General features: G+C 39.1%; 1 protein-coding gene across 2 annotated transcripts in view; it reads right to left on the bottom strand.

Moving 5' to 3' along the window:
• Window positions 1–4,228: 4,228 nt before the first annotated feature.
• Window positions 4,229–27,174, bottom strand: part of cpne3 (copine III) — a 52,791-nt gene continuing 29,845 nt past the window's right edge. For both annotated transcript variants that reach the window (XM_043688134.1, XM_043688135.1), the window contains 12 exons: window positions 26,845–26,916; window positions 26,496–26,579; window positions 25,144–25,233; window positions 23,594–23,692; window positions 18,943–19,029; window positions 11,885–11,944; window positions 11,130–11,263; window positions 10,530–10,584; window positions 10,387–10,438; window positions 9,662–9,795; window positions 7,679–7,915; window positions 4,229–5,362 (listed from right to left, as the gene is read on the bottom strand). In XM_043688134.1, the coding sequence (XP_043544069.1) occupies window positions 5,255–5,362; window positions 7,679–7,915; window positions 9,662–9,795; window positions 10,387–10,438; window positions 10,530–10,584; window positions 11,130–11,263; window positions 11,885–11,944; window positions 18,943–19,029; window positions 23,594–23,692; window positions 25,144–25,233; window positions 26,496–26,579; window positions 26,845–26,916 (1,212 nt within the window). In that variant the 3' untranslated portion in view covers window positions 4,229–5,254. The remainder of the gene's footprint in view (window positions 5,363–7,678; window positions 7,916–9,661; window positions 9,796–10,386; window positions 10,439–10,529; window positions 10,585–11,129; window positions 11,264–11,884; window positions 11,945–18,942; window positions 19,030–23,593; window positions 23,693–25,143; window positions 25,234–26,495; window positions 26,580–26,844; window positions 26,917–27,174) is intronic.

Here is a 27,174-nt window from a genome sequence, read left to right on the forward strand (position 1 = left end):
TCATCCACAAACTCCATTAACAAACACATCGACCTGGACCCAATATACCGGCCACTACAGCCAATATAGGAATCACCACAGAAGCGCTTCACAGGAGGCTCCCAAGCACTGAGGATGTCACCTAGACAGGGGACGAAACGTTTGCAACAAAAACTTCCAGCTCGGCGAACAGAACCACAGCAATCTTCGCTCTCTTCAGAGGACTCCAGCATCACAGATGCCAGTCTTCAGCTAATTCAATTCACTTCACATGACAACAAGAAATGGCTGGAAGCACTGGATACTGCAAAGATATGATGGAAGATGTCATCAACAGTACTATCAAGCAGCACTTGCTCAGCCATAACCTGCTCACTGATACCCAGTTTGGGTTCTGCCAGAGCTACTCTGTTCCTGACTTCACTATAGTTTTGGTTCAAACATGGACAAAAGAGTTGAATCCCAGAAGTGAAGTAAGAGCTCTGGATGTAAGTTTGCTCACTGAGCTGGAAGGCTCGTTTTCAGACGTTTCATCACCATACTAGGTAACATCATCAGTGAGCCTCCGGTGAAGCACTGGTGGTATGGCCTGTTTTTTTATTTGTGTGTTTAGGTTTCCTTGGGTTAGCGATGTCATTTCCTGTGTTCCTTTTCTCAGCAACAAAATCGAACAAGCAGACAAAATGTGTCCAGAAACCCTAGCCACTCTCCCCTACATCAAAGACATCTCAGAAATGACTGCCAGACTACTTAGACCTCTTGGCAACATGGTAGCCCACAAATCCACCAATACACTAAACCAGCAGCTAATGAACTTGAAAGACCCTATACAGATAACAAATAAAACTAATGTCATTCACAAAATACCTTGCAAGAACTGTAACAAACATTACATTGGACAAACAGGCAGAAAACTAGCCACCAGAATACATGAACATCAACCAGCCACAAAAACAATGACTCACTCTCACTAGTATCTTTACATACAGATGAGGAAGTTCACTACTTCGACTGGGACAACACATCCATCCTAGGATGAACAGAGACACGCGCGAGAATTCCTAGAAGCATGGCATTCCAACTGGAACTCTATCAACAAACACATTCAGATCCCATTTACCACCCCCTGAGAAACAGGAAATGACATCACTAATCAAACAAAACCTAAAAACATAAATAAAAAAAGTGAGCCATGCCACCAGTGCTTCACTGGATGTTGCCTAGTATGGTGACAAAATGTCTGAAAACGCACCTTCCAGCTTACATCCAGAGCAAACTTCCATCCAGAACCTCAACCCAAGCTACAAATCTTCTCAAAACTCGTGAAGTGAGAGTTCTGGATGTAAGTTTGCTCACTGTGATAGCCTTGACAACAAAGTTGTTTTTGATGAAGTGCGGCATCCAGGAGTCCTAGTAAAACTGGAATCATTGGGTATCAGGGGACAAACTCTCCGATTAGTGTCTTATCTGGAACATAGGAAAGTGGCTGTGGTTGTAGGAAATCAGTCATCTCAGCTCCAGAACATTGCTACAAGTGTTCTTCAAGGTGGTGTCCTAGGCCCAACCATCTTCGGCTGCTTCATCGGTGACTTTCCTTCCATCATGATTGCATTCATGACTCCTCAGTTACTGAAGTGGTCAATGTCTCAAATGTAATTGGATATGAACAGTACCCAGGCTTGGGCTAACAAGTGGCAAGTAACATTCAGGCCACACAAATGCTAGGAATGACCATCACCAATTAGAGACGACCTAACAACTGCCCCTTGACATTCAATGATGGTACCATCACCAAGCCCCCCACCATCAACATCTTGGGGATTACCATCAACCAGAAATTGAACGGGACACATGAATACAGAGGCTATAAGAGCAGGTCAGAGGCTTGGAATACAGCAGCAAGTAATTCACTTCCTGAATCCCCAAAGCCTGTCCAGAAGTCAGGAATGTGATGGAATATTCTGTACTTGCCTGGATGGGTGCGGCTTCAACAACACTGAAGAAGCTTGACGCCACCCAGGACAAAACAGCCCACTTGACTGGCACGGCATCCACAAAATCCACTCCATCCATCACAAGTACTCAGTAACAGCAGTGAGTACCATCTATAAGATGCACTGCAGAAATTCACCATTAATCCTTAGACTGGTCATTTCAAACCTATAACCACTATCATCTAGAAGGACAAGGGCAGCAGATACATGGGAACACCATCATTTGCAAATTCCCTCCAAGCCACTCACCACTCTGATTTGGAAATAAATTACCCCTCCTTCAATGTCAATGGGTCAAAATCCTGGAATTCTCTCATTATTGACATTGTTGGTCTACCTGCAGCACATGAACCATAGCAGTTCAAGAAGGCAGCTCAACACCAACTTCTCAAGGGCAACTAGGGGTGAGCAATCCAGCATTACCACAGTCCCAACTGCGAAGTGTAAAAAAGTCAAAATCCACATGTCACACTAACCCTGGCTAAAGTAGCCATGGGAGTAGTTACAAATAGATTTCACTGGACCTGTCCACTAAGTCAGTGAAAGGTCGATGTTTGGACATTATGGATCACTTTATGAGGTGAATGGAAGTTTATCTCACAAGAGATAATTAACTACAACTATTGCTTGAAAAACAGTAAGTGAGGTAGTCCCTGATAATGAACATAAGTACAGATGGATTCAGATCTGGGAGAACATATTTTACAGGAAAAGCAATTAAAGACGGTTTCTAAGTTGCTGACAATAAGATCTCAGGGCTCTTAGAGGAATGAATAGGACATTAAAGGGATGGTTAGCTAAAGCCATCTAGGAGACAGAATGGGTCTAGACAGATCTGTTGCCTAGTATGTTAACAGGACTCAGGGCAAAAGCAGTACAACGATCAGATTAACTCCATATGAGCTAATAACCAGAAAAGTGATGATATTGTCAGAGCATGTTGTGACTGGTAGAGAGGAAGTTGGATCCCAAACAGCGAGAGTTAAACCTTTTGCGAGTGCTGTGAAATTAACTGCATGGACTGAGACAAGAAATTAGGAAGCAGTAGATCATGCATGACATGGAAGTAGAGGCAGAATGAGGTGGCGAAGTAGGGGATAAGGTGTGATACCTGGCAAAACAGGTTATGTGCCTAAGTGCTGAGGAGCTTACAAGGTAATAATGATTAGTTATACTTGCATCTGTGTGAATAGGAAAGAGACGTAGAAGCACTTGTCATGACTGAACAAATCACTAACTACTTTCCAAAGTAATTAGTCATGGAAATAATTGAACCATGTTAATTAGGATAGTTGCCAACCTATCTTTCCAGCCGGTCAGCAGTGATTTCAGAACTGGAAGTCAATGCAACATTGGTAACAGTAGCATTGTGGGAATACTAACTGTCTCCCCAATAACTCCAATAAATAATGCTTAAAATTCATGAACTATATTACAATAGTGCAAGGATCCTCCACAGGTTGACCAAAATTGTGACAGTGACAAGAAATTTCTGCAGCTTTCCAGCACTGCCACTATCCTCATTTACAACCGCACAGAAACATTTCAATACAACTCCAAGGATGGGTTATGTGCCAAAACAGTTCAGTAATAAGCTCAGCAAAACTGGGAATGTTTATAGGACAGAGGCAGGTCTCATCCACAGGAGAGCACCACAACAGTAACGATAACAACTGCAGAAACCATCCATGAAGGAGCAGGGGATAGAGAACCAAAGGCACAAACAACTGACCCAATTTGACTTGCTAGAAGTGTAGGACAAAATAATGGAATAGCGTTGATAAATCATGATAAAATTTTATATGATAATGTACACTATGAGCTGGTAAGCTATTATTGTAAATGTCTCCACTATTTCCTTGCTTGAGTGACATTCAGTTCAAACCTGGGCTTTGTGTACAGCTTTGGTCAACCAAATTACTACACAGGAAACTTGGACTAATGGTAAATTAAAATTAGTTCTTTGGAGTTGCTCAGTTTTACATTATTCCATTGCTGCAGTCATTTTTAAACCCAAATCGCACATGTATGTCAATGCCTCTAAAAGAGTACCCATGTGAATTTTACGTGAGCATGCACAATAAAGGCATCTTTTGCATTTAAAAGATGTGATTTATTAGTAAATAATGTTCAGTGTGTGTTTGTTCTACGATGACTACTCTGAAATGGGTAGAATACCTGAGATTGACTCCTGAATTATGAATTATGTTTAAAAGAACTGAAATAATTACATTCATACAAAACCTAATCCCGTTATCATAACATCTTCAAATATTTTAATTTGTAATATTTTACACAGTAATAATCATGTACATTTCAAAATTGTATTGAATTTGGAAACATTTAACTGAGCAGTTGAATTTATAAGGCAATAGGGATGGATAAATGCTGTGAAACTTATATTTAATTGAAACACAAATACATGATGATAACTTCAGCAATATACTTAAGAATGTTTGTTCGTTACTTCACGATTATTTTAAATTCAAGTTATAATTTTGTATTTATGTTCTGTTTCTAAACTGCTAAAGTTGAAGTGAACAACATAGTATACTTTATACTTCAAAAATATGCTATTTAAAGAGAGATTTGATCATTGCATTAAGTACACAGGCTGGATTTATCCTTGAACAGGTCTTTAAAGTCTTTATTCAACTTTTTTCACAATTAAATAATATGATGGTGCCTTAAAGTAAAAACACTAGCCATTCTCAATTACTTAGTAACAGCAGCTATTTCATATTTGAGTATTTGGCCCCAGTCTAACAATTCAAAATTGAACATTTCCCAACAGAAAATTATAAAATTTCAAAATAAAACATCTGCAGAATAATTCATAAATTTGTAGTACAATTTTAAAAAAACACTGCAATACTGGAGTATAAAATAACATCAGAAAGTCACCTTCAGTATTTATAAAATAGACTGATTTAACTTTTCAACAGAACAGGAACAACTCAAAGGACTGGGCATGTAAAGGACTAAGGATACAAGAGATGCCACAAACTAGGCACTTAATAGACTGTTATTTCATTGAGTGACAATATAATGTAGAATCATGCTAATTAATTAAACCTTGACAAATGTCATTATATTGTTTTATCAAGGTTATTCAAAATATTAACATGTTTAGATTCATAAATTTAGATTCATAAACATTTTTATATAAAATTTTTCATTAAAAAATCTTTAGTGGCTAACACTGGTAGTAATGAACATTTTTGCACTCCAGTGAACATATTTGTAGATCATGACTGAAATCAGATCAAACATTCAGATATTTAGGGACTTGGCTCATTCGGAGGACTGAGTTTGTAAGTGTTGAAGTAGGACATCACTTGCTGAGGTAATTCAGCCAGTACGCTTTGTGCAAGAACTTCTTTGGGTGCCTGTTGAATGAAATGAGAGCATTATCACCTAAAAGCCAACAACGATGTGAACAACAAACAGTAAATCATCATTAAAATGTATGTGTAATGTTGTTTAATCTGCAGTGTTTTTATAGAATCATACAACACAGATGTCATTCAGCCCATTGTGGTAGTTTGAAAGAACTGTGTAGTCCCACCCTGTGTTCTTCCAGTATAACCTTGCAATTTTTCTTCTTCAAGTATTCATTAAATTCATTCTTGAAAGTTTCTGTTGAAAGTTTTAGTTATGAAAAGGGGTTGGATAAACTTGGATTGTTTTCACTGGAAAGACGGTTGCTGAGGAGTGACCTGATAGAGGTCTACAAAATTATGAAAGGCATAGACAGGGTGGATAGTGAAAATCTTTTTCCACCCAGAGTGGAAAAGTCAACTACAAGAGGGCACAGGTTCAAGGTGAAATGGGAAAGTTTAGGGGCGTATTGCGGGGAATATGTTTCATCAGAGGGTGGTGGATGCCTGGAATGCACTGCCACTGGAGGTGGTGGAAGCAGGCACACTAGCAACAGTTAAAGTGTATCTTGATAGACACATGAACGTGAGGCAAACAGAGAGATAGATACCATGCATGGGCAATAAGTAGCAGGCGTAAATAAGCATTAGGAATCAGCACAGGCTTGGTGGGCTGAAGGGCCTGTTCCTGCGTTGCATTATATTGTGTTGTATAAATTACTTCCACAACCTTTCTAGGAAAGGCAGTCCAGCTGATAACTTGTTGCTTAAAAGAAAACTTGTTTCATCTCTAATCCTTTTGCTAATTATGTTAAATCTTCATCCTTTGGTTACTGATCCACTTACCAGTGATAACAATTTCTGTTTATTTCATATATATGATGCTACACAATGAAGTACACCTCATCCCCGTCCTGTTTGGAATATACTACATTTGTGAGAATGGATGAATATTTTTGCTTTTTGCTCACCAACAAGTGATTTAACTGAACGGACAAGGAGTTATATTCTGATGAGCCTAGAAACAGAAACTCCTAGCTAATAACTTTCAGGACATTGTCTGGCTGAACTCAATTATCTTGACAAGTAGGCTTCTTTCATATTCAAAAGCATTCTACCAAATCAGAACAATACAAAAACACTGATTGGAGCTTCTTCATTCCATTATCATCTGGGTGAAACTGGAATAAATACAGAACATGAAATAGGGATGCCCACTCTAAATTGGAAATGTACAGCATAGAATTTCCAACTGGAACTGACAGAGGATGCTCATTATATAGACTCTTACACAAGTGAACTTATTGAATTTTTCAACCAAAACAATGCATCAACCAACATTCTTTCCATCAATGGGTTGTTTACCACGGCATCCAGCAATGCTACAGCATCAGAATGAAGAAGGTTTAATTTCAAAAACTGGTAATCCTGGATAGTTTCCTCATTCAAAACTGTCTTATTAATCTTCACTGCATTAGCTGTTAGGTGCATAATAGAAACCGGAGTGTCATCCAAAATTAATTCAATAGTCCATGTCCACAAGGTTAACTGAGGTCAGAGGATATCTTGTGGTGCTACTTTGGCTTTCCAGTATCAAAAATACACCTCAATTACATACAAGTGGAAACTTTGAGCCATACTGTTCTATTCTATGGTATTAAAAGAAATTTTATTTCAATGATTTGCTGCAGCAACAAAATTACATCTTTTCTGGTATTGTGTTTCATGCACGTTTTGCAGCCTCATACTAAATGTCTATTTTTGGACTTCTAACATACATAAACTGGCGCAATCAACTTATGGTGCCAACTTACTAAGAGCTATTCAAAGATGCCACAACATCAACAATTTTGGCCTGATAATATTTTGATGTCATCTTATACTAGCATTTAAGAATTACCAGCTGTATTCAATTCATGACTCAAACTTTACTACATTGCCGTGATATACCACAATTACACTATCCACACAAGGTAGAAGTAGTTAGAACAAAATCCTTCCCCATTACATAGACAGGCATGCTTAAATGGACTACTTAGATACAAGCAGTTCAGATGTTTGCATCTTATATCACATCATCTATTTGTTAGAGGCATTACAAAAAAAATTTTAAGATCTGCTTCTTTCTACATCCTAAGAAATCCCAGCAGCACAGTATAGTTTTCTCAATTCATCAATTTTCAATTTTAAAATCTTAAAACCTTTGTGAATGTCATTTAAGATTTTACAAAATTTTAAAAGATTTGTCTAGTCCAATACTTGCTTATTTCAAAGCTGTGAAGCAAGATTCATAAATATAATTGGTGTACACTATTACATACTTACATTTTGAAACTTTCTAAATGGCACAAACTGGACAATATCCCGGACTGCTACTTCTCCAGTAGGTGATCTGAGAACACCATTATCACCATCCAGAAATTCCATAGTACTAAAATCTGCTCCACCAACACCAATAATAATGATGGACATCGGCAACTTAGAAGCATTCACGATGGCCTGTCTTGTTTCATCTAAATCCGTTATCACACCATCGGTGATGATCAACAGGATGAAATATTGCTGCCAAGATAATAACCCTACAATAAGTAATTTATTAAAATCACACACAGCAAATTGATTTGCTTGTTAAGATCGAACACAAAGCATAGCTTAAGGAACAGCATGGTTACAAAGATCATAAAACAGCTCGATGGAGATTTCTTCACACACCAACCACCATGTTGAAACTGATTTTATCATCTTTGATGAGCTTTGTATTTCATTTCATTTAAAATCAGATGGCACTCAAGTAATATGCTAATAGGTTCATTAGGTAACTAAATGGTAAACCAAAAGTAAAGCAGATTTACATATAATCTTCAGCCACCAAAGTTCATTCTAAATATATAAATAGAACACTAGAATAGAATAGTGAGCACTTTCAGCGATTGTCAACTACCTCAGCAGTTATGTGATGTTTGTAAAAAGCATCAAAATTGTAAAGAAGGTCAAGAGTTATTCTGGCCTCACAAATAAATGTATTGTTCCTAATGCAGAACATAGTCTCACAGACTAAAGTAAGACTATCTGAAAAATTGATGATTGATATGTAAACACACATTAGTAATTTTAGAATAGACAAAATGTAGCTATGAATAGCTAACCTAAGCAAGATGATAAATGTAGCCAAGTCCATGTGCATGATGAGATATGTAGTCAGTTCTATGGGAACACAGCTAAGTATGAAAGTTAAACAACAACCTTCACAAAGTTGAGTAATACCCTTGATGTGATAAGGGAGCAGACAAGAAGGTAAAGTAGGTAGACTTAGACAGTGTGAACAATAATAACAAAATTTCACAGGGCTAATGAGAACACATAAGGGGCATCTGCTGTATAGGCCTAGTTATTGGCAAAGATATTTAATTCAAGTGCGAAGACAATTGAAGACAAATGAATTATAAAACATTTTAGTGAAAAGTGAGAGTTAAGATTTAAAATTGTCAAACTAACTGGGATGTGGGAGAGAGCTTGGTAGACTTTATAACAAAGTGTCTCTCAACATATAGTTAAATAATATCTCTAATGACTCTACCAGGAGTCAAAGTTGTTTTTAAATTATCACCGCACAGAGCAAAAGGTTTCAAGTTCAATATATCTGCACTGGAAATTAATCCAGAATTATCCTCCAAGAAATAAGGACAAAAGCAATCATCCATTTGTTAGAGGCATAAGGATCATTCTCCTAATCATCAAGAATTGTAGGAAAATGTGTAGCCATGGACGAATGAAAATTGACCATTAGTTATGAAATAAAATACAACAAAAAATGATGGAAACACTTTGTAGGTCAGAAAGCACCTGTAAATAAAAACAGAAACACCGGAGTTCTGAAGAAGAGTCTTGCCAGATTTGAAATATTAACTCTGTTTCGCTCTTCACAGATGCTGCAAGATCTGCTCAGTTTGTCTGGCATTCCTTGTGCTTGTTTCAGATTTCCAACATCTGCAGTACCTTGCTTTTATTTCAGGTATGGAGGCTATTCCCTGTTCATACACCAGTAAGAAGCCATGTCTTCAGCAAAAGAAAAATTTTATCTAGGACCATTTGCCTTCCCAAAATTGTAATACGGTTTCAAATTTCAATCAGTCCACCCATGTCCAAAAATTTTAATCCTTTGTTATCAACAGCTTTTTAAAACCTAAACAGTTGTGTTACCACTTACCATTCCAGTTTTGCATATATGATTCTCACTGGCATAATGGTATAACGAGCTACTTCCGTTCAAAGCTGCTTTATTTCAAGTGTATATGTAAAAGCACTTACTGAAGCTTTATGCTGCTGTGCTGCTGCAGCTGCAAATCTTCCCACGTGGTTTATTATTGGAGAAAAGTTTGTGGGTCCATACAACTGAACTTGAGGAAGACAGTTGCGGTAGGCATCAGCTATCCCTTGGACCCCTACAGAATCCAAGCAGTGACGAATTTTAAATAAAGTTATTATCACCCCATATAATGCTAGATTGAGGAGAGTTACTCCATCATGCTTTATCGTGAGAGATACATTATGAGCTGATAATTACTTAACCAAAGTAACTAATCACACAGTGAAAAATGAAACGGAATACAATAATATGGAGAACAATTGAGGCTGAATCACTGAAAATAGTCTCGGCTAAGTTTGACAGATAGTTGATCCATAAGGTGGTCAGGGATATGGAGAGGTTGGCATAAAAGTGGTATTAAGGCCTTAATCAGTTCAAACATGACTTTACTAAATGGCAAAGTAAGCTTGATGCTCAAATAGCCTACTCCTGCTTCTACTTATCAAGATCTCATAATAATATACAGCAGGCTATTTATAACTTATTAGGAATTGAGTTTGTAAAATACATCCTTTCATTAGGATGCAAACATTTTGATGTGGGGGTTGCCCTTAGTAAACTACATAATGTCACAAAACACTTAAAATCTTAACTGGAACCACAGTAACCGCACTATTCCCGACCACTTCAATGAAGTTATATTACTAAATGAACAGGTGTTTCATACCTGCACAAAATGGGTTTTCAGGGTTGAAGTTAAGGGGAAACTCATGTGATACCTACAGGAAAAATGTCACTGCATGAAATGATTTGTGTACACAAATAAGGTATTTGAATACATCTTTTTTTTAATGAATGGTCCTTTGTTACCTGCCAGGCTGGAGGTAGTTTTGCACCGAATCCAAATGCTGGGAATAATTTGTCTCTGTAAATATAAAACCATAATTAGATATCTACCTGTAAATTCCTAAAGGAAAAGGTGTGATTAAGGATAAATTATTGCAGCAGCAACACGTAATAAATACTCAAGCAATTAGAAAACAGATAACTAACGGTGGTATGCAAATGATTGTATGTTAGTTTCCAAGGCAATCCTGGCCTATATGGCCATTCTACAAACTGCCTACCATTATAGCCTATGCTTTACGGATGGCAAAGACAGAGTCTAACTTTTAATGGCAATAGAAAAAAAAACTATTTAACCAGATCTTACTACTATTACAAAAGCACAGACCAATATAAAATCTTGAGCCTCACAAAACTCTGGTTGAGTGTTATATTTCCACAAAAAAGACTTTCAAAATAAATCTGACTAGCATTAGATAGGTACTGGAGACACTATTATGCCTACAGTTAGGAATATATATCATAAAGCTTTTATTTTCACATGGAAATTGAGTTTTTTAATATGGTTTTGAGGACTCATTGAAATAGAACATTAAATTCACAAAATATAAATTAAAGCATTACGTATCATAGTCTTGAATGATTATCCCAATAGACCAGATGGCCATCAGGTATTCATTAAATCCATTAGGAGCTATAAAATGTAGAGAATTGGGTGTACGTGGATCACCATTTGATGCAGTAAAGTCAATTCCAACCTGCAAATCAGAAACATGAAAACATTTGTGGAATACTATTGGAGAGAAATGTGGCATGCAGACACTTGGATTAACATCTATCTAAACAAATTGGACTTAAGTAACACAAGAACATTTATAGTCAGAACTAAGGGTGCATTCACAAATATTTCTAATATTTAAAAATTATAGAAAATGATAAATGCTTTTCTATTTAACATTAACATTGAAGAAAAAAAATGGATGTTCATTTACCGTTTGTTTTGCTGGACCAACACTGCCGTAAATCAAGATTCATGCTATATTTATTACAGATAACCTACCTTCTCTGTAAGCTTCTTGCTTGGAAGATAGCTTTACTTACAGATTAATTTTTATGACATTGTATCATACAGAAAAGAAAGTCATGGCAGAATAATGAGCTGGTCCCCAAAAGTCAGGATACTCAGAAATAAAAGACCAAAAATATAAAAGAAATTTGAAAGAAATGTAAATGCTATTCTAATAGCAGCTCATATCCTTTCAAATATCAATTGGATTTGTATATAATACTTAAATAAATTTTATTTAGAGAACTAAAACAGCCAAAGCAGTGACCGACTTTACATGGATTGATTTAATCAAAGAGGATGTTTTACTCACAATAAAGTTCAGCTGACAGCCACCCATGATGTAATCTAGAAAAGTGTACTCTTTCACAATCTGCAAATTAAACACTGTTTTAGTTCTTTCAAAAATATTGTCTTATTTCAGATTTTCTAAAGGAAGTCAGCACCATTATCGACATTTTAAGCCCCACCTCTCCCATGCACTAACAGGCAAAAAACTTACGATTAAATTTTGAAATAAAACTGGGTTTTATTAAAGTGGACACATGTTTGTTCATGTTTCCAGAAAGACAAAAGACATTTATTTATTTATGCAGCTGTGACATCTATTCATCCAATTTTCCAGTTGCAAATAATCAATACAAACTTTCCATGTATCCATTTGAGATGTAGAAGCCTGTTGTGTTAAATCCAGGTCCTATCGTAAGAAAAACAGTTAAGTGTTGGAAAAGCTCAGGTGGTCTGTCAGCACTAATACTGGGAAAAACAGAATTAACATTTCGAGTCCAGTGACTCTTTGTCAGAACATTGCCAGGACTAACCCCTACTGCTGTTAGATGCTTCTCATTTCCCCATCCCTCAAATAATAGATCTCCAGGAATCCACAGTGGTTATGTCCAATCTGATGAGATTTTGGAATTAGATGAAGCAGGAAAAATACCGATACTAGCATCAATATTAAAATAATTTAGCCATAGCGAAATGACAAGAAACCTCAGCAGGGGTAGGAAAGAAATCAAAAGACAAGAGCAAGGTAGACAACAGTGGCATACTTAAAACTCATGAAAGCCAACAAAGGAGGACATAAACAAAAACACCAGCTTTGGGTCAAATATTGGCAGCAAAAATTAAAGACAGACAAATATTAAGTACAGGAGTTTATAAAAACAGCATGTAGAATTAGAAACTATATTGAGGATTACAGTAATCAAGATTGTCATTCTGCTTATCATGGCTCTACTAATTCTTTGTTAGAGCAATCAAAATATAATCCATTGATTAGCTCTTTCCCCACAGTGTTATAGCTGTCTCTGTTTTTCCCTATAAATGAAGCAAATGGTGGTAACACTAGTCACCTAGTACTATCAATATTTAAAGTTTGTGAGAAGATTTGTAGCTCGGGTGCTCGTTGCTGTGGTTCTGTTCGCCGAGCTGGAAGTTTTTGTTGCAAACGTTTCGTCCCCTGTCTAGGTGACATCCTCAGTGCTTGGGAGCCTCCTGTGAAGCGCTTCTGTGGTGTTTCCTCCGGCATTTATAGTGGCCTGTCCCTGCCACTTCCGGTTGTCAGTTTCAGCTGTCCGCTAGCCACTAAACGCCACGACCAGCTATCCTTAGTAGCCACACACACAGACGAGAAGCAACATGAATTTGACTGGGACAACACTACCATTATAGGGCAAGCCAAACAAAGAACAGCCAGGGAATTCCTAGAAGCATGGCACTCATCCACAAACTCCATCAACAAACACATCGACCTGGACCCAATATACCGGCCACTACAGCGGACAGCTGAAACTGACAACCGGAAGCGGCAGGGAGAGGCCACTATAAATGCCGGAGAAAACACCACAGAAGCGCTTCACAGGAGGCTCCCAAGCACCGAGGATGTCACCTAGACAGGGGACGAAAATGTTTGCAACAAAAACTTCCAGCTCGGCAAACAGAACCACAGCAACTATCAATATTTCACTGTTCACAAATTCTAACGTCCCAACTCCCAAGTGTAGGGATTGTAAAGAGGTCAGGCAGGTGGACCTAATAGAATATGGGCTCCCTGACTGAGGATGTTAATCTGGTCCAATCAGGGAGCCCTAGCTGACAGGTAAAAACAGGAGTATCAGACATCCTGCTCACTCTGAGGGAGCTGGATCAGTTTCAATGACTCTCCATGTGCAAATAAAGGGTGACTTGGTAATGGGATACTGGCTTCTCTGGAGTTAGTTCAGTGGTGATGAGAGAAAAGCACACTTCTAAAGGAATTTGCTTGCAACAGTTGCCTTTGTGTTGGGGTAAGCATTTCTGGCATCATGCTGTTACTTGGGAAGCTTGAACTCCTTCGAACCTGACAAAGATTAGGCTCAGTATGTGGAAAGAATGCATGTTTTTTTTCTGGGACAGATGAAAAGCCACGAGTAACTTTCCTGACAGCTTGTGGACCAGCAGCTTTTCCAGTTATTAGGAGCCTAACATTCCTTGAGGCACCAAATACTAAAACCTTTCAAGAGTTGATGGACTTAGTTAAGGAATATTACAATCCCAAGCTTTCTCTAATTCTATGGTGCTATCACATAGTCTTAGAGATGTACAGCGTGGAAACAGACCCTTCAGTCCAACTCGCCTATGCCGACCAGAAAGTGTTACTCAGTAATTTGAGAACCAGGGAAGTCTGTACCTGGACTTTTAATGAGATAAGATGACTGGCAGAGGCAATGTGACTTTGGTTTAATCCTTAATGAGATGATGAGACACCATTTGGTGGGATTAATGATATAACCATGCAAAAATGACTACTAGTTGAAGTGCAACTGGACTTCAAACAGGCACTACATCTGGCTTTATCATTGGAAAATGTGGCAAGGGGAGCAGGTGAGTTGTAGGAGATTCTGATGGAAGTGTACATCTTTACCCGTCTGAACTTAAGGAATACCACTTGAGTGAAGGCAATTACATAGGCTCACTCAGGATCTATCCTGAACGGAGGATTTATATGCAGGGGGCTGTCCTACATAAAGTGGACATGGGCCATGCGTACTTGCAATTGCGGTTAGATGAGAGTTCTCAGAAGCATGCTACAATTAATTCCTATTAGGGTTTATACCAGCATAAGAGATTCCCATTTGGAGGTATCATCCAAATGCCTTGGCATTTTTCAGTAAACGATGCAGAACAGTTTACAAGGTCTACCCAGATTGCCATTTATCTAGATGACATGCTAATTCCAGGGAAGAAATAAGGAACACTTGGAGAACTTGGGACATAATCCTTTGACCTTAGTTTCTCCCAGACAGGCATACAAGTGAAAAATGTGTGATCCAGGCAACCCAAGTGATTTACTTGGGCTATGGAATCAACAAGATTGGGTATATTTGTTGAAAGATAAGGTAAGGGCGATCAAAGATGCCCTGGTTCCCATTCTGTACCGATCTTAGGTCTTTATTTTGGCTAAGAAACGATATGGAAAGTTCATACATAACCTTACATCTAACCTGGCACCTATGCATCGACTCTTAAAGGGGTCAGCCTTGTAAATGGTTTTGCAACCACTTCTCTAAGAGCTCTGACTTGAACAAACACTTATCATCTCTAAGATTATGGCACTGTGATCCCCAAGTGAAATCTGGTTTGGCATGTGATACCTCCCTATACAGCATCAAGATAACATTAGCTCAAAGGTGACCCAATGGAGAGGAAGGCCCAATAGCATATACATCCAGAACTCTGGCTAATGTAGAGTGTAAATACGCCCAGATAGAAAAGGAAGGTGTGGCGGTCATAGTCGGAGTCAGGAAGTTCCACCAATACCTTTAAAGACATAAATTTGTAATAATAATAAACCATTAACTACTGCTTGGCCTACTTAAAGAGGACAAGGTAGTGCCACTTATAGCTTCTGGCCGAATTCAGCGATGGGCTCTAATGCGGAGTACACATAATTACAGTTTGGAACACCATTCGGGAGACAAGTAGCAAATGCAGATGCATTGAGCCACCTCCCACTGGCAAATACACCATGGGTGGTACCACCACTGGAAGAGTTTGTAATGGTTTTAAATTTCCAGTCACCGCTGACAATGTCAGATTCCGGATGCAGAAAGATCTAGTCCTTGAAAAACTGAAACAGCTAGTGGTGCTGGGGCAAACCAAAGGCTGTCACAACCAGAATTGAAACCATTTTGGACCCAGAGAGATCAGATCATACAGCATACTATTATGAAGCATGATTGTCCTGAGCAAAGGTTGCTGCCAGACGCTGACTGAACTCCACCAGGGGTTTCCAAAATGAAGATGTGGGCGAGAAGTTATGTCTGGATTGGATGCAGACATAGCTGCGTTGGTGGGGCAGTGTCCAGAGTGTCAACAAGGGCCAGTTAAACCCTGGACTCGGTTACATGTCGACTATGCAGATCCTTTCATGGGCTCAATGTTCTTAGCCATTGTGGACACCCCTCAAAAGTTGATGGATGTGCATAGAACTCATTCATCAAACATGGGGAGGATGAAAAATCGATGCAGATCTTTTGCAATACACGGACACGGAAGTGTCAGTCACAGATAATGGGCCATCGTTTACCAGCTGGGAATTTGAGTATTTTCTGAAGTCATATTGTATTCATCATACAAGGACAGCTCCTTACCATCCATCATCCAATGGTCGGGCAGAATGAGCAGTCCAAACTTTGAAGGCAAGCTTAAAGAAACAACTTAAAGCTTCACTAGATAACAAACTCTCCTGGTTCTTATTTGATTATAAGACTACCCTTTATGCAACTCCAGCAGAGTTGCCAACGGGGAGAAGCCTCTGCACCAGATTAATGCTGAACTTGTCAAACCTTGGGGGAAAGGTGAAACAGCATCAGGAACACCGATGCTGAAAATAAGAATCTGCTAAATGAGAGAGTTTGCTTCAAGGGATGCAGTTTGTGTAGGAGAGAGTTATGGTTGATGTGAGGTCAGGTCCAGTGACATATAAAGTTCAGGTGGGTGCTTCAGTCCTGAACAAGCACATGGACCATATGAAAGCTGCAAACTTGCAAATGGTGTGGAAGCTAAATGTGCCTCTTTAGCTCATCTACTGCCTTTCCAAATGTTCCAGATCTGTGGGTTCTCCCCATCGGTTAGGCGTTGAGATACCTCGTAATCTGAGATGGACATAGATGTTGCTACCTTGATCCCTTCTGCCTGAAGAAGAGAATGAATTCCATTCGAAACGCTCCAGGTGCAGAAGGCGTGCTGCAGCGTGTTGCACATCATGTGTATCAGAGGCAATGTTGGATGAACCTGATCCGGTGCTAAAATGCCCCAGGAGAAGGTATATATTTACAAAAAAGAAGAACCAGCCTGTCTTTGACTCAGAGGGTTATAATGATTGTAACGAGATCAGCCAGGTATACCTCATAGAATGAGCTCCTGATTGGGGCTGTTAATCTGGTCCCATCAGAGAGCTCTGGCTGACAGATGTCAGTTATCCTGTTCACTCAGAGGTAGCTCTGAAGGAGCAGGATCAATGCTAAGGACTCTCTTACATGCAAATAAAGGATGACTTAATAATGGGATACTGGCCTTTGTATTTTAATTCTAGCCTTACATCATAGAACATTTCCCAAAATTTCAAATCTTTTTCTCTGATAATTTAGCAGCAAAACAAGTTATCAGTCTCTAAAATACTTTCTCTGTATTTGAAGTCAAACAACACAGAACAATTAGTTCATTAAATTCAGCACCATTTTCTCTGGCACAAACTGAAGTCACAAAGCAAACTGCTGCGTGGCAGGGATTGTCACTTTAACAGCTGCAGCATGAGAGGGGAAACTATCTGTTTTCTCCAAGCATTTCATGCATTACTCCTGTCACTGCTACACACTGTCCTATTGTAAAACTCAGCTTCAAAAAGATGGAACTGTAAAACAAACTTTTAATTTCTTTTTAAACATCACAAAAATCTATTTCCAGAGTCATGTACCAGGAAGAATGGGGATGCAGTGGATGAGAAACTGAATGATTGGAGAATGAGCCACAGATTATAGATCGAGTTCTGAATAGGTGAGAGGCCTGACAGTAGTTGCAGATGTGTAGCCATTGGCTCAAAATTTTAACAGGGAAACAGTGACAGAAGTCAATGGTTAGGGAGGCAGGACAAAGTTCAAAAGATCAAAGGGGCAGAAATGAGCCTTGTCCCAAATCTGAACAGGACAGTCAACAGGAGAGCTCCACATTTAAACATCAGCAGTAGCTGAGCTTTTTGGGGACAATTTTTCTCATGTTTCTTAGAGCTATATCTAGGGACCCAGGTTGAACTGTATGGTGATTTTGGAGAGATCATCATGTAGAAAATGTTGGCATTTGCACATGTCCCCTCATGGTCCTTCAACTCATCATCTTGTTGTCATGCCACCTTTTGTCTTTCTTTTGATCTTACATTTTGTTCTCCACTCTTCTTGTCTCTTTCTTTCCTGTCTTCCCCTCTACTGGCAAATATTTTCTCCACTTCCCTTCTCTAGTCACTGTCGCAATCCAATATCTCCTTATAGCTCCTCGGCCCAACTCACTACTTGCATCAGTCAACCCTCACAACAGGCCTATGGCACCTGCTTCAGTGGTTTGTAGTTGTGAGACAGCAATTCAGTTTTTAAAACAGGGAACACATTGGTTTGGTGGAAATACCACTGGACTAGTAATCCACATGCCCAGACTAATGCACTGAGGTCCTGGGATCAATTGTTACCTTGGTAGCTGGTAGATTTTAAATTCAGTTAAAAATATCTGAAATTAAAAAGCTCAATAATAATGCCATGAAATTATCAGCAATTGTGATTTTAAAAATTGTTCACTAATGTTGTTTAGTGAAGGAACTCTGCCAAGCCTACCTGGTTTGGCCTGCATGTGACTCCAGATCCAATATGGGTGACTCTTAATTGCCCTCTGAACAAGCCACTCTATTCAAGAGTAATTCAGCATGGGCAACAGTGCTGGCCTTGCCAGCAATGCTCCACAACTTGGGAAAGAATAAAGAATAAAAGTGCATATAATGTATTTGCCAAATAGACTGGTTGCTGGCATAAAAAAATAAGCTGCTGACTCAATGCTGCAGAATTTATGAAGGTACAGCAACAAGAAACAGAGCTAGTGAGGTCAGTGGCACTGCTGGGATTAAAACTGGAAAGTAAGCAGCAGCTGAGACTTCAAGCATAAACTAGCAAACTGAGAATAATGGGAGTGACACAATAGAGTGTAAGAAAGGAGAGAGATAGCAAGAGAATGACAGAGACAATGAAACAAATTAATTGAACAGATGAGAAAGAAACTAAACTAAAACAAATCTTTATTATAGTCAGAATAAAACAACTCAATTAATTAAGGAACAATATTTCTTACCTGGCATAATTTAAAACTCACTATTCCTGAGTTTTTGTAATTTTTCTTTTTCTGTTTCTTCTTTGGATTAATACACTCAAATTCTGCCTATGAAAAAAACACCATGAGCTTTGTGACTGTAAATCATAACATGAAAATACAATGCATTATGATAAATTATAAAGCTTTATGATCAAACACTAAGTTCAAATTATCATTCAGTAAGACTACAACAGCAGCATTAGGCCATTCAGCCCATTGAATCTGTTCCACCTGTCAATCACGGCCAATATGTTTCTTAACTCCATTCCCCCTCTAACCCTTGGTCCCTTTTCTAATCAAGATTCTATTTACCTCTGTCTTAAATACTTCCAATGACTTGACCTCCACACCCTTCTGTAGAAATCAGTTCCACAGATTAACTGGCCTCTAGACGAAGGCATTCCTCTTCATCTCAGTTCTAAAGGGTCTTCTCACTCTGAGACTGTGCCCTTGGCTCCTCGTCTCTCCTATTTGTGAAAAAGTCTTCTCCATGTCTATTCAAACGTCTTGGTATTCTGTAAGTTTCAATCGGCTCTCCCTCATCCTAAATGCCATCGAGTACACACCCAGAGTCCTCAACTGTTCCTCATATGACAAACCCTTCATTTCCAAGATAATTCTTCTAGACGCCCTCCAATGTCTGCACATCCTTCCTTAGATATGGGGCTCAATATTGCTCACAATATTCCAAATGCGGCCCAACGGTGCCTCCAGCAGTACATCTTTACTCTAGATTTAGATTTTATTGTCACATGTACTTGAACACAGGAGCACATTCTCTGGCACCATCTTAGTATACAAAAGACAGGATTCCAAAACAGTAGCAGAAATAAAAGAAAAGGAAATATACCCCTCCTCCACCGTGACTTCTCACTGCCAGAAAGATCTCAACCTGCAAACACGCAGGTATCCTGAGTTCCCATACACGCCGCTACAACACCATTACCTCTGCCGTCAAGTACCTGGGCCCCAGCCACAGTCTGGAGCCGCACCCCTGCTGTTGTGTCACCCACCTAACCCCCTTCCCCCCCGCCCCCTGCAACCCCCCCACGTACACCACCTTCTCTCCATTCCCATGTCCCCACTCCCCCCACCACCACCACCCAGGCCTACCCCTCTTGAAATGAATGCTAACATTACACCTTCCTTCCTAAGTGCCATCTGAAACTGCATGTTACCTTAAGAGCATCCTGAACTAGGACACCCTAGTCTCTTTGCGCTTCAGATTTCTGAAGCTTTTCCCCATTTTAAAAAATAATCTATGCCTCTAACCTGGATTATATAAGAACAGATCCAGGCAAATACAATGACAATCCTGAAAAACAGCGTAGTCTGTGGTCAACCATGTCAAACACTGCAGACCGGTTGATAACAATGAAGGATACTTTACCATGGCCACAGTTCCATGAGCAGTAATTTGTGACTTTTATAAAGTAAATTTCAGTCCTAGAAGCCTATTGAGGGAATTGAAATATAGAGCTGTAATAAAGATGGGCACTAATTTGGTAATGAATGATACTTTCAAGCAAATCCAGCAAGGTCTCAGAGGTAGGAGTTGAGGCTGGGTTTTTTTTTTAAATGGGAGCCTTTGAGACTTTACACCAAATTTGAACATAAGTGAGACAGTGTCTGAGTAGAAGGATCTATTAACACTATTAGCTATGCCAGGGGCCAGTATGGGAAGATGGATGATCAGCAATTTAGTGGGAAGATAATCAAAGGAGCAGGTGGTGGGTGCTATGGACACAGGATGACCACTTGTTCTCGACTTTCCAGGATTGTTGCAGAATTTTCCTTGATGGGTGTGTCCAGGCTTGCCATGTGTCCTCAGATTCTGCCCAGTGTCTTCATTTGTGCACAGTGCACACAGCCACACATGAACAGCAGCAGTGATAGCATCATGTCTCCCCTGTCTAACTCTTACGAAAAACCCTCCAAACTTCCATCTGTCGACACCTCCCAACCCTCTCAAAACATCCCACCAGACCTAGCAGGACACAAACCTGCCTCCACTTCTTCGATTCTGCCAACAACCCTGCACCCCAGCCCTCCAGTTTTACCTGCAGCCTTGCAAAATGTACCTATTCTTTCCCCTCCAGAGTTGGTCACCCTGTATGTATGAGAGGAAATACACAGAGAATGAAGCAAGTTCAGGGGCAACCTTAGGAGAAGCTTGGATCAGCGACCAAGGAGAAGAAAGAAAATGAAGAAATCAAACAGCTTCTGTAGAGGATATGCACATTTACATGAATGCATTTCTTACTCATCTTGCTCACTGATATACCAGCAGCTAATTCAACAATGTTAATAATGGCAGTGAAGAATATGTCGTCAAAATTCTGGTGTTATTCTTTTCCACACAACATACAGAACTAATTGCCACATCTACAGTATATCATCAACCGTAAATAAAAATCAGATCTGATCAACAGAATGATTACAGTTACATATAATGCCATTTGTGGCTATAATAATGTAGAACTATCAGAGTAAATTACTAAAATACTAGATCAATGTACAGACAGTATCAGCAGGACAGATTTCTCACCCACAATTTCACAGTCCACACTCACAGCAGTCGAGCTAAATCACATGCAAGTACTCAAAAAAACATTGTTATTGAAATACTTCACTGAATGCACCATTATTTCTTTTGTCCTTTAACCTGCCACTATTTGACTGCATCTACTAAGAACTACATTTATACTGATGCTGTTCAGATGTATACTGTCTTTACTTTCAGAGAACAAATTGCATCGTTGATGTTTACAATTCTCAATGTTTACAATCAATCTCTTGGCTTTTAGCTGAGGCATCAGTGGGGCCCAATTACTGAATGGACCCCGTTATTCTTCAACTCAAGGACCTTACATGATGGTCTTGCCCCACCACACTTTGGCGGCAGCTGCCCAAGCTTCAGCGCATCCCTCAGCACACCTAGACCTTGAAATGTGTCAGTCTGAACACTCAGGCAGGCTCAATTCCTTCAACTGGAAGACCAGCAAGTTTTGGGCAGATCAAAGAGCGCCTTTCACCGAGTTGATGGTCCTGCAGGCATAGTTGATGTTCATCTCAGTGTGCTTCCTGGGGAACAGACCGTAGAGCAAGGCGTCCCACGTCATGGAGCTTCTCAGGACGAACCTCGACTCAAACCACTGCATCTTTCGCCAGACATCCTTTGCGTAGGCACATTCCGGAAGGAGATGTGTAACAGTCTAGTCCCCTCCACGGCCGCTTTGAGGACAGTTTATGGTGGCGCAGCGAGTCCAGGCATGCATAAAGGATCTCTCAGTGAGGGGCCCTTCTCACCACCAGCCAAGCGATGTCCAGGTGCTTGTTTGAAAGTTTTGGCGAGGAGGCATTTTGCCAAATGGCTTTGACAGTCTGCCCAGGGAACCGTTAGACAGGGTACTGTGCTGGTCTCAAGGACACTGTGCTGACCACTTCCTGATGAACTTGTGGTCAAAGGTGTTTTTCTTCACAAGTTTCTCCATGAAGCACAGGTGATACGGAACAGTCCAACTACTTGGAGCGTTCCACAGCAGGGAGGGCAGGCCCATTTTTCGCAAGACCTGGGACAGGTAGAACTTCAGTACCTAATGACACTTGGTGTTTACATACTGGGCATCGCGCATGCAAACAAATTAGCAACTTTGTGAAAATTTAAACATTTATCAAAAATGTGATTTTGTTACATGTTGCAACAAATTTCATCAGTTATAATTCAGGGTAGCACAGTGGTTAGCACTGTTGTGCCATTGCTTTGGATGACTGTCTGCGTAGAGTTTGCACACTCTTCCCATATCTGCTTGGGTTTCTGCTGAGTGCTCTGGTTTCCTTCCACTGTCCAAAGATGTGCAGGCTAAGTGCATTGGCCATGCTAAATTGCCCTATGCAGGGATGTGCAGGCTAGGCGGATTAGCAACGGTAAATGCAGGGGTTACAGGGGTAGGGGTGGGATGCTCTTCAGAGGGCCTATCTGCTCCATAGGGATTCTACGAATTCCATAAAATCATAGTCAACATGGGTATATTCAACATTTAAAATTATTTGGGAATTTAGGTACTATAAGTATTAGAGCAAAATAGAATGTGTCTAACATCTTTATGTATCTAGTGGAAATCCCTACTTGCAAACAGAAACTGTGCCAGTATATCTAATTTTCTTGACTTAATCTTGAAAAATGGGATGTACTTCAATATTTAAATTACATTCCTGATTGGAAAAGTTCTCTGGTAAATGTACCAAGTCTTAAAGTTACTCCTTTAGGGCGTTATAGTTTCAAATGTATCTACAGAGATATTGCAATTTTATAGCTGAACAGAAATAACAAAAATAAATGGACCTCAACTACAAGATATTTACTAATAAATCTAGAATACTTCAGAAAAAATGTATTTACTTCAGGGGTGGTTAGAACACGGAAACTCACGACTACAGGAAGTGGTTGAGGTAAATGCAGATTAATGCTTTCAAAAGGAAATCAGACGAGTATGTGTGAGAAAAGGAATGTAAAATGTTGAGATTAACTAGATGGACTGGGAGGAGACAAATGGTGAGCAGAGGCTTGTGGTTGAGTGAATGCTATTTCTAATGCTATACATTCTTACAATTTTATTCACAAACCTACCGGTGAATAGTAGGATGCTCCCAGTAGTTTAGTCATATTAGTCTCAAATATACCAATTAGATCATGTGAGCCATCATTGTCATAGTCATAACAATCCACCTGAAAAAGATTAAAATCACATTTTGTTGAAAGCCGTAAAATTGCTATTTTCAAGTTACCACACTCTGCTATCTTTTAATTGTTAGTATTAAACAGCCTATCGCCATTGATAAGTGCAACTTTCCTCCATGCATTCCCCTCTTGTTGAAGCATTGGTTTTGTATAATTCTCAGTGCAAAATTGCAAAAGCTTTGAGCAACTTGGCAAGCTGCAGGATAAATCATTATTGTTAAGTATTGAAACTATCAGATAGGTAAAAGCTGGTATCTTAGGTGCAACTTCATTCAAATGATAAGTTTTTCAGAAGTAATAGATTTGATCTATTGGTTAGATTTTATGCAAATTGGTCACGAAGTGTCATCAGCATTTGGAACTTGAGCACCTAAAACAATCTTATTCACATGTATCAGTATTGCTGATGTATTAAGAATGATAAGAATAGATGGCTGTACCAGTATTCACTTGGACACATTTGTTAATGTGTTTTCTTTTATTTAATTTTGAGGCATCACTAGCCAGGCCAGCATTTATTATCTGCCCCTAGTTGCTCTTAAAGTGATGGTGAGCTATCTTCTTGAATCATTGCAGTCCACGGGCTGTTGGTATACATCCAAGTCAAGACTGTAAGTGGGTTTGAGAGGAACTTGCAGGTATTGGTGTTCTGCCGCCCTTTCCTTCTAGCTGAAAGTAGTTGTGGGCTTGGAAAGTATTGCCTAAGGATCTTTGGTGAATTTCTGCAGTGCACTGTGTAGACAGTATCAGTGATGTAAGGAGTGGATGTTTGCAATGCCAATTAAGCAGGCCGTTTTGTTCCCGCTGGTGTCAAGCTTCGAGTGTTGTTGGAGCTGTGCCCATTCAGTGGCGACTATTCCATCATACTCCTGACTTGTATCTTGTAGATGGTGAACAGGATGTGGGGAGGCAGATGGTGAGATACTTGCTGCAATATTCCTAGCCTCTAACCTTCCGGTCTTCTAAGCTGTATTTATAGAGCGAGTCAAATTGAGTTTCTGGTCAATGGCAACTTGCAGGATGTTGCTAGTGGGGAACTCAGTGACGATAACACCATTGAATGTCAAGAAGTGGTAGTTAAATTGTCTCTTTTGGAGTTGGTCATTGCCTGTCATTTGTATGGCATGATGTTACTTGCCACTTGTCAGTCCAAATCTGGACATTGTCCAGATCTTGTTGCATCTGAACATGGACTGCTTTAGTATCCGAGAATTCAGGAATGATGCTCATTGGCGAACATCCTCACTTCTGACCTTATGATGGAGAGAAGGTTAATCAAGAAGCAGCTGAAGATGGTTGGATCTAGATACTATCCTGAGGAAATTATCACTTATATAAGACAATTAAATATACTAATTTTTTTTAGAAAAAGTCAATATTCTTAAGAAAATGTGGCAAGTTTTTATTTCCGCTTCAATATACAGAAAAATGTAAAGTACCTTGATAGACCTCTCTAAGTCCCCATTACACAGAGACCGCAGAGGAATTCTAAAAGGTTTCCAACTTGGATTCAGGTTATTCTTTATTACCTGAAAAATAAGGTAGAAAATACAATAAGATAATATCACAAAAGTATTGCTTTAATTTTTTTAAAAAATCTCTCATAATCTCTTGTGGGATTCACATTACAGAAAAGACGCAAACACATTGAAGACAGTGCGGAAGCGATTTACAAGATCAGTTCCAGAATTGAGAAACTTCAATGAAGAGAATAGCTTGAAGAAGTAGGGGCTGTTCTCCCCGGAGAGAAGACAATTAACAGAAGATCTGATAAAGGTTTTCAAAGTATGGATAGGGCTAGATAGAGTAGATAGGGAGAAGCTGTTCCCACTCTTAAAAGAGAAGAAGAATGACAGGGAATAGATTTAAAGTGATGTGCAAACAAAGCAATGGTAATGTGAGGAAAAACCTTTTTCACATTGAGAGTACTCAAGGTGTGGAATGCACTGTCTGTACATATGGAGGGAGCAAGTTCAATTGAGGCCTTTGAGAGGGCATTGGATGATCCTTTAGATAGAAGTGGTGTGCAGGGATATGGGAAGAGGCAGGTGATCAGTACGAGGTAATCAAATCCATGCTGAAACAATGGGCTGAATGGCTTCCTTCTATGCCATTACAATTCTGAGAGATTTGTACAGGAGTTCAATCAGATTTCTTCATTGATTTTGTGCAAACAGGTTTACACACACTGATGTATGATCTATCCCTGGAATAAAGCTTATTAAAGAATATATTTTATCTGAAATAATGTTACCACATTTATTGCTATCATGAATATGATTTCTGGTTGAAAAGTGAAATGCTAAAAACATGAAACTACAATTTTCTTTTAAAGTCTTAAACTACCACTTGAAATGATCAACTCTAGTTTTGCATTGTCACAGTTCACGAATACTAACAATGAACACAGGTGTTTGGTTTGACTGGTCTCATGTTTCAGTAAATTTATAGATTTGAGGAGCAGAATCCTAATTTGTCAGAGATATTACCACAATAATTGAAAAATAATATTTGATCTTTATACAATAGCTATCACTTGATTTTAAAAGCTGTATTTTTTCCAATACAACGTGCTGTTTTATTGAATGACACTATTGCAGTTTCATTTGAAAAGATCAGTGAATTTGTTTAAGTGAGTGACCTCTTACTTTTAAGCAGTAACCACAAGTTCTTGATCCTCCCATCCTCTCCAGATTCAACAAGTTAGTTAAAATGACTTGCTTGTAGACAATAGTTCATTAGAAACAAGAGCTAACATGTTTGCATTAGCTCTTCAAATTGTAACTCTCACCTCTGTTCGATGCACCATTTGCCATCTTCCATCTTCAGTTTGTTTGTAGAATTCTAAATATGGATCTGACTTCCCGAAGAAATCCTAATCACCACCAGCACAAGTGTTATACAATGGAACAAATGTTATTACCAAATTGAAGATCTGAACTGACAATCACTGAACAAATAATACTCTTCATAAATCCCAGAAGTAAAAAGCAAAACTTATAACAGTGCTAATCTGAAACAAATGACAGAAAGAGTGACAATAGAAGGGTTCTACCAATATCATTGGTATTGAATCTTCTGTCTTTCCTTAAAGGACCAAGTGCTTATTTTTAATTTCTACATATATATAAAAAACCAACCTTATTATCCAGAGACCGTGCTTGAGCTTCAAAGTTTACCACCCGGCTATCTTTCACTTCTTCTGCAAAAATCTTAGGTATGAAAATAAAGAACAGAATGCAAACCAATTAACAACAAAATGATCAGATAGAAGCGATGAGGAATTTGCAACAGCAACAGTATGTGATGGATGGCAGTTACAGGAAGGGGGGAAAGTCTCAGATACAGTCACATAGATGGGTTAACTCCAGGAAGGGTGAGAGAGGTAGGCAGCTAGTGCAGGAGTCTTTTGTGGATATACCCATTTCAAACAGGTTGTTTTGGAAAATGTAGGGGGTGATGGATTCTCA

This window comes from Chiloscyllium plagiosum, chromosome 4 (assembly GCF_004010195.1).
Source record: "Chiloscyllium plagiosum isolate BGI_BamShark_2017 chromosome 4, ASM401019v2, whole genome shotgun sequence".
Classification (NCBI taxonomy): Eukaryota; Metazoa; Chordata; class Chondrichthyes; order Orectolobiformes; family Hemiscylliidae; genus Chiloscyllium; species Chiloscyllium plagiosum.